Source organism: Melospiza georgiana, chromosome 19, assembly GCF_028018845.1.
Source record: "Melospiza georgiana isolate bMelGeo1 chromosome 19, bMelGeo1.pri, whole genome shotgun sequence".
Lineage (NCBI taxonomy): Eukaryota > Metazoa > Chordata > Aves > Passeriformes > Passerellidae > Melospiza > Melospiza georgiana.
The window spans coordinates 9,462,785-9,470,983 of record NC_080448.1 but is presented as its reverse complement, the minus strand read 5'-3'; the positions used below and the strand labels follow the sequence as shown (position 1 = coordinate 9,470,983).

Sequence of the window (8,199 nt, the reverse complement as noted above, 5' to 3'; positions counted from 1 at the left end):
CTACTGCTGGACACGCCTGATGGATTGGATCTGGGAGGTCTGGGCGTGTGAACCCCACTCTCTCCAGTGCTTGTAGTCTCCACCGTGGTGGTCAAACTCCAGGACGTACTGGTAGCCACGGTACCCGGGATACTGGTAGCACACCCAGCTGGAAGAAAAGGACAAAGAGGTAAGCAGGGGGGTTACAGGGTGTCCCCTTCCCGCCGTGGTGGCACAGTGATGGCAGCTTGTCCCTGCTGCTGCTGCTGTCACTTACGCGCCACACTGGATCTTCATGGAGCCCACTTCGTTGTTGGCCCAGCCCATGGCCTGCAGCGAGGGGTAGTCATCAGCAATCTCCCACTGGCGGCCGATGAAGTTGTCTTTCTCAAAAATGGTGATCTTGGATTCCTTGTGATTCTGTGGGGGAGAGCAGGGGTGAGGGGGAGGTGCTGCTCCCTCCCCAGTGTGGGTGGCAATGGCAGGGCTGTGGCATTCTCCCTATGGCATTACTCAGAGGGTGCCTGGACAGGGAGGTGTTCAGACCCTGGCTGGTTGGAGTTTTCTGAGTGGCTGGGAGGTGCCAGCTATGCCACAGCTGCTGTCTCAGGCAGGCTGTCCCCTACTCTGCTCATGTACAGCTAGCCCAGAAACTCCCTCCAAAGCTTTAAAAACAGGACAGAAAGAGCAAACCCTGCTGGGACTGGGGGATGAAGCGCTGAGCCTGCCCCGTGTGTTTTCCCTTCCTAACCTCCCTGGCGTGGCCTGGGCCGTTTTCAGGGGCTCAGAGGCGGGTGGGACACTCACAGCGGAGCAGACGGGGCGGAAGGACATCAGGCGCTCGATGTGGTAGGCGTTGCTGCCGCTCCAGGCGTCCCAGCGCGGGTACTCTCCCCTCTCCAGGATGAACTGCTGCCCGCAGAAGCCGGTGTGCTCGTAACCGACCCAGCTGCAAAAACAGAGCCAGGGCTGCCAGGGCTTCCTGCAGCAGCTCGGGGCATCCTGCTGGGAGCTGGCATTACGGGCAGGATGTAGGTGCAAAGGGGGAGGTTGGGGTCTGGCCTCTGCCCACAGGTTGGGAGGAGAGGAAGCGGTGCTGGATGTGGGCAGAGAACCGAGGGAGGGTGAAACTGCCTCTGGTGCTGCAGAGGCACCCACAGGGCATCCCTGGCTGCAGTGGGAGGTGGGGGGATCCTGGGGTCCATCCTGCACAGGTGGCTCTTCCTCCTGGCTGCTCTGTCATAATTTATGCAGACCAGAATCGCTTCAGAATGCCCCAGCTGCCCTTCCTCCCAAAGGCCTCGTTTCTTACTTGTTTCCCAATTACAACTGACACTGCTGGAAAGACCTGAATTCCTGATGCCCACAGGAGGCAGGGCCCATCTGGCTCTGAGCAGAGAGCAAGGACCTTTCCCCTTTCTGCCTTCCCCTCTTGCTGGAAACAACCAAGGAGAAGTGACTGGGATGCCTCCACCCTGCAGGACACATTTTGCAAGCCCTGCTGCTGCCCACACAGCACCTGCCTGTCCCCAGGGTGGGGATGTCCCCTTGAGGAGACTGGGGACAGAGCCACAGGCAGAGCAGGGAGGCAGAGCCTGGGCTGGGGGTTGGAAGGTGAATGGCACGGGCTGTGCAGTGCACGGATCCCCAGCTGATGGGGTACAAAGGGTGCTGAGGGGGTCGAGGGTTTCCTGCCACTGACCCAAACTGAGCCTCACAGCCATGTCCTGCAGCCAGCCCACCCTGTGCAAGGTGAACAGCCTGATTAGGAGCACATCAACTGGAGCAGGGAGCTGATTACAGCGTGAGCACGCACGCTGCTGTAATCCCATTAGCATTACACGTCCTAAAGATAGCAGCACAAATCTGTCTCGTCTGCTCCCGCCCCGCGGGGATGCGCATCGAGGGACGCTCCCGGCACTCCGGGCCTCCGAGCTGCTCGGGAGGTGCCCTGCCTGTGCCAGGGAGGATTCCCGTGCCCACGGAGAAGCCCAGCTCTGCTCCCCGTCCCTCTCAGCACTGGAGAAGCTGCGGGAAGGTTCTGCCCTGGTCTAGGAAGCTGTGCAGTGGCAGGGAAAGCACAGGGCAGAGCAGGGCTGGGTGTTTCTCTAGGGCTGGTGCTTCAGGACAGGGATCAGGCTAAGCCAGGCCACTGAGCACTGATTCTCTCTGCATCCTTGGGCAGCAGCCCCGCTCCAAACCTGACTGGTCCAGCCCTGCAGGAGGCAGTTTTGGGTGATGCCAAAGGTGTTGCCACTGTCCCCAGGCCCTCTCTCTGTATCAGTGCTGCCCAGGACGGGCTGCTCTATCCTAGGATCCCCCACGCCTGGCTTCCCTTGGCTGCGGTGCTTGTCTCCAGCCAAGCAGAGCGGGGACAGCTGGTCCCGCTCCACGCTCAGGCACCCCTGTCCCTGCCTGGGAAAGCACCCCCTGCCCTGGCAGCTGGGTACTCACGCGCCGCATTCCACCTTCAGGGAGCGGATGTTGTCGAAGCCGCATTCCATGATGTTCGGGCAGGCCGAGGTGAACTCCATCCTCTTGCCCTGGAAGTTCTCTTGGTCGTACACGGTGATCTGGAACGGGAGAGCGAGCTGCCGAGTTGGAAACTGCCCAGCAGTGGCCCCGGGCAATTCAGCGCCTCTTGGAGACGGACGGAGGGTGGCTCCGTCAGGGGGAGAGCCAGCGGAGGCTGCGGGGGCACCCTGTGGGCCGGGACAGCCCCGCACGCTCCGCGTCCCTGCACTGCCGGCCCCGCCACGCCCTGCCTTGGTGCCGGGGCGGCCGCAGGCTCCGCTCTCCTGCTCACCCCTGCGGAGATCAGTTCCCGGGGCAGCGCTGCCGTCCGGAGAGAGGAGCGGAGCCGTTCTGGGACGGGCGGGTGGCAGGGCTGTGGCTGGCGGTTCTCCCGGCCTCTGCTCCGAACGCTCTAGGGCAAAGAGGGTTAACGGGGGAAAGGGCGAGGGGCACCTCCCTGCGGGGCTGCTGATGTTTTCCTCTCCCGCGACAGCTCCAGGCTTCGACAGGAGGCTCCTTATTTGTGCACGGGATGCTCCTCACTTGTGCACGGGATGCTCCTCACTTGTGCACGCATTTCTCCTCTCCCTCTCGGCTCCCTCCTCGACCAGTGGCCGTGGGGCTGTTGCCAGACCCCTTGGGGCTGCTCCCCACCTTGCTCCACAGTACCCACTGTCTGCATGGACAGGGGAGGGTGAACTACAGCCGGTGGCTTTTGGGGGCTCTGTAACTGCCTGTCAAGGGATGGCGGGTAAGAGCAGGGCACAGCTGGCCCGGGGTGCTGTGAAGAGCCTTATGAAAAACACCCAGGAGATATTTCAGCAGGCAGGAGGCACTTTCCCAGGGGTGCCTGTTTCCTGTGCTCATCCCTGCCTTTCTGCTCCCTGTGCAGCTTTCCTGGGCCCAGAGGATGGGCTTTGCCTTTCTCCCTGTTCCCTACCTGCACACATAAAGGTGAAATACAGGGACTGTGAGGACGTACCTTCCACGGGCCCATGGGAACAGGCAGAGGGTTTGTCTGAGCCATCTTTGCTGCTGCTGGATCGGTGTCTGGAGAAGGAAGGAAAAGCCGTTTTTACTGCATCATGTCCCTGTGCATCCTTCCCTCGCGAGGCTGGGGACAGTTCTGTGCCCACCACCCACAGCACCTGTTCAGGACAACTGCCCCACTGCTGGGGACAAGCCACACCAGCTGCAGGGACACCCTCTTGCCAGCCCCAGGATGGGGAACAGGACACAGCAGGCAGGAACACATCCAAAGCAAGGTGCTCCCTTCCCACTGCTGCAGTGCCCCTTCCCTCCTCCCTGCCATGGCACGGAGCCTGCACTCCCACCAGGGCATAGTGCCCAATCCCCCTTTCTCCTTCCCCAGGGTCAGACCACTACTAAGAAAAACACCCCTGAGAGCAGGGGGCTTCAGTGGGCACGGGCTGCCCCGTGCCTGGCAGTGTCCAACAGACCTGCCTGGCGTCCCCTGGGAGGCACGGTGGGCTCCCACAGCCCTGGCTAATGGTGGGAGATGCCAACCATGCCGGTGGGTGCTGGCAGTGGGGTGCCCTGCTGTAGAGGGGCTCTCAGCCCCCCCCAGCTGCCAGCAGGGATGTGTGAGCCTATCTTATGCCACGGAAAACAACGACAGTCCCTCTGGGTGTCTTTTGCCACCAGGCAGGAGGAAGGGTGCCTGCCCAGCGGGCTGGCAGCAGAGGGGTGAGGTGGGAGAGGTGCGCATCGGTCCAGGACTCACCTAGCTCAGGCGGTTACTGCTGCTTCGCCCATGTAATGTTTGCCTACTTCAGCGGCTCAGCTTTTATAGGGTACTGCTGGCCGGGAACCGGTGCCAGCGTTTGCAGAGCCGTCAGCACAATGCTTGCTCTGGCATTGTCCTGCTGATCCCAGGAGATTTCAGCTGCTCATCCCCATGGTCTGAGCCACATTCTTAGGGAAAAAGAAAAAAAAATTGATAATAAAAAAAAAAAAATAATCGGGGCGGCTGTTTGCACAGATAATCTTGGGCACAAATGACTCAACGATTTGACCGCGCTGGCATTTTCCAGGGGCAATGCACCGCGCCGTCACGGGGTGAGCCTGGGGGCTGGCCTGGCCCTGGCGCCAGCTGGCACCGTGGGGACGGCGGGGACACCTCCCCGTGAGACCCTGCGGGTGGTGGGCTCAGCACGGTGTCTACCAGGCACTGTCACCTCGCTTCACCACCCAAGGCGCGTTCCCCATCACCCTGTTGGCATGGACACCCTCCTCCCATCACGGACGAGGAAGGCTGGAGGTGAGAACTGGCACGGCCCTGGCAGACGTGTCCCCACAACCACACCGAGCCCCAACGCTCCCCACAGCGCTGCCACCACCACAACCCCACACCCAGAACACCTGCCATGGCCTTGGGGAGGCTCAGCCCTGCGGTCACCCCAGCCACGAGCCCCACAGCCCCCTCCTCAAGCGGGCCCGCCATGGGGCGGACACTGCAGGCCCCGGGGCACCATGGCGGGCACAGCCCGGGCCGTCGGGGGTCACGAGGCGAGCGTGGCGGCTCGGGCTGCTGCCTCAGCGCATGGCTGCCAGCACAATGCTCGCCCGCGTCTGACTGCCCCTTTTGTCTCCCCGCTGGGCAGGCGCGGCCGCACAAAACAAAGCGCCCCGTCAGCGCTGCCTGCGGCAGGGCCTGGCGCCCGGCCCGGGGGACCCTGCGGGGACGCGCGGCGGGGTGGCACCGGCCCAGACGGGCCTGCTGGGGCTCAGCGGGGTCCGGGGGAGCCCTGCTGCGGGCAGGGCATTGCCCTGACGGGGGAGATGGGATTTGTGGGGTTCTTCCCCTCGCTGGCTGCTGCGGGATGGGGATAGGGGTGGGATCGGTGTCACTGTGACACGGAGCCGTGGGGCTGCACCCCCGAGGCCTGGCGCGCCAGCTGACAGTACCAGCACATCCCAGCAAATTTGGATCAGGGAATGGAAAAGGCTATGACCACCTGTGCTCCGCAAGGTGCCAAAATGGGGCTGGTGGTGGGATGCTCCTGCAGAGCCCACCCAGCGCACTCCCTGCGCACCTGCTGGGAGCATCCCGGCTGAGGGGGAAGGTCAGCTCGGAGCTCGCCCTCTCGCTCGCTCCAGCCCCTCGGACGTGCCCCGGTCACGGCTGCGGCCACCCCAGAGCGCGGAGGCTTTGCCAGGAGCCTGGTGCCACTAGAGGGAGAGCTCAGCCCGAGCAGGATGGGACACGGCCGGCGCATGCGGCTGTGCGTGGGTGTGTGTGGCACCGCACAGCCCACTGCACCCCGCGCGGGCACCTGCCTCCCCTCGCACCGGGAAAACTGGAAACCACCCCAGGGCAAAGCCTGGAGCTGGCAGCCACCCCAAGCCGGGGGAAAGGTGGGGGGAAACAGCCTGCACAGCCCACTCTGGTCGTGGCCAGCAGATAACAGGAGCCCAGTATGGCTCAGGCTGCTGTGGACCCCCCAACCCCTCACCCTGCTGGTGAAGCAAGGTGTCGTTCTACCCCCCCTCCCCAAGGATCTGGGAACACAGCAGCAAGTGCCTGGGGAGCCAGTGATGCTGGCGGGTCCACAGGTTGTCCAGAACAACTGGTTTTTCTAGATCCAAGAGACTATAAAAATGCAGTGACCTATTTAGGGAACCCCGCGGTGCTGCAAAACAGATGCTTCTCCTCCCAGCCCGGCTCCGGGCCCTTGCCCTGGCCAGCCATGTGTGCCTGCCAGGGGCATGCAAAATGCCACTGGCACCAGAGCTCTGTCTTCCTTCTGCACAGAAAACCCTGGGCAACACAGAGAATTTCCTTGGATGTGGGATTTGCTGGTGCCTGGGGAACCCTCTGCCAGGGAGAGCTGCTGGGGGCAACCCAACCCGTTTCTGACAAAGCCAGATGGGATCATGTGTACAGGAACAGCTGGTCAGTTTGCTGGAAAACACAGGGTGTTTAGCTCTGGGGATGCAGCAGGAGAGTGGCCCCAGTGGGTGGCTGAGGGCGGCAGAGCTGTGTGACACTGGGGACCCCGTGCTGTCCCACAGCTCAGCGGTTCCAACCGGCACCAGCCCATCACCACCTGCCCAGTGTGATAAGGAAGCAGGAGCTGCACGGGCTGTGACTGGCTGTTCACCCGCCTGTGCTGGGCAGCAGGGCAGAGCTACAGCCACACAGTGTGTCCCCCTCGCCACCGCAGCTGGAAAACCCTCCTGAAAGCTCAGACAGGCTCTGCTGCCCTTCCAGATCACTCGACCCCATCCCTGCTCTCCGGATGGCTGCGGCTCCCCGCACTTGGTGCCACGTGCCTGGGACAAAGGACAGTGTGACAAAAGCAGGCGGCTGTGCTCACTGCCGCCGTCCTCCGCCCTGCAAGGGCTGCATCTCCTTCACCACTGCATGCCCAGCACAGGGCTCCTTGCTCAGCTGCCAGCCTGCTCTGCCATGCCCCGTGTGTCCTGCTCTGCTGCTGCTGCTGTGGGGCTGTGTCCTGGGCACAGGCTGAGGGCTGGAAATCACAGCTGGAAATCCAGCTTTGCCACTGCGAGGGAGTGGGGCTTGTGACACCCAGACAGGTGTGTCCCAAGAGCGGCTCACAGCCTGATGGTAGGTGAGCCAGGACCACACAACTCAGCCAGGATGGCAGCAGGGGTTTGGAGAGAGTCCCCTTGGGCAGGGGACTGTCCCTGTCATCTCTCTGAGCTTCCCAATCAGAAATTGAGCACTGCCTGAAAAGTGCTTTTGGAAAGAGCTTGTGGATGCCTCTCTCAGCGTTCCCTGTTCCCAAAGCCCCACTCCAGCTTCCCTGGGCCCAGTTGCTCCCACACCCTATAGGAAGGGAGGTTGTCCCAGCACCGACATGGCAGGGCTTATCCTGAAACCATCTGTCCCAGGATTCTCACTGCATGTGACCAGCCCCAGTGTGACGTCCCAAAGCTGGACACCAGTAGTAACAAAGACTGTGCCACTCTCGCTGCTGGGTGTGCTGGGAGATGCTCATTGTTAACCTGGGCTGTTTCCTGGGCAGAGCAGCCACTGTCCCACAGTCAGTCCCACAGTCAGCCCTCGCTGGGGACAGGTGCTGCGGGAGAAGCTGCAGAATGGCTCCTCAGGCAGCTCTGCCATGGCCGGCTTTGTATTCCCTGCGCTGGGGCCAGCAGGCACCCATCACCCTGCTCCAGCCGGCAGCCTGGAGCCTTCCCTGTGTGGATCCAGTGCTGTTCCTGATGGGATTCCTCCCAAAAGGAGACCCCCACGAGTGCGTGTGCGCATTGTGCGCTGCACGGGGCTGCGTGTGTGCACGGTGCGAGCTCACAGCGTGTGAGTGTGTGTGAGGATCGGGGGTGTACGCGTGCGGGGAGTGTCCCCGTGTCACACCGGGGGTGTGCACACACCGCGTGTGTGACTGCGGGGGGCGGTGTGCGGGGTCACCCCGCTTCGTGGGTGTGCGGGGGCTGTAGCGCCGGTACCGGCTGCGGGCGCCGCTCCGCACGGTGTTACAGCCGGCTTGCGGGTTCAGCGCGGGTCTCGGGTGGGCAGGTCCGCTCCTCCGCCCCGCTCCGTTGCCCTCGGTGCCGAGCGGAGCCGCGCCCGGCGCGGCGGGCGGCGCGCGCAGAGCCGGCAGTGCCCGCCCCGGTGCGGGGCCGCCCCGCCCCGCCGCGCCCCGCCCCGCTCCGCGCCGCCGCCGGGGCCCGGCACCGCCGCCGCCGCCACCGGGC

The 8,199-nt window shown here is 63.5% G+C and overlaps 1 protein-coding gene across 1 annotated transcript; it reads right to left on the bottom strand.

Moving 5' to 3' along the window:
- On the bottom strand, positions 1–4,269 carry CRYBA1 (crystallin beta A1). The gene is given in 8 exon segments (XM_058037701.1): positions 1–148; positions 257–399; positions 787–928; positions 2,434–2,552; positions 2,786–2,905; positions 3,476–3,543; positions 4,238–4,250; positions 4,252–4,269. Coding segments are annotated over 8 exon segments (771 nt in total).
- Between the last annotated feature and the right edge of the window lie 3,930 nt (positions 4,270–8,199).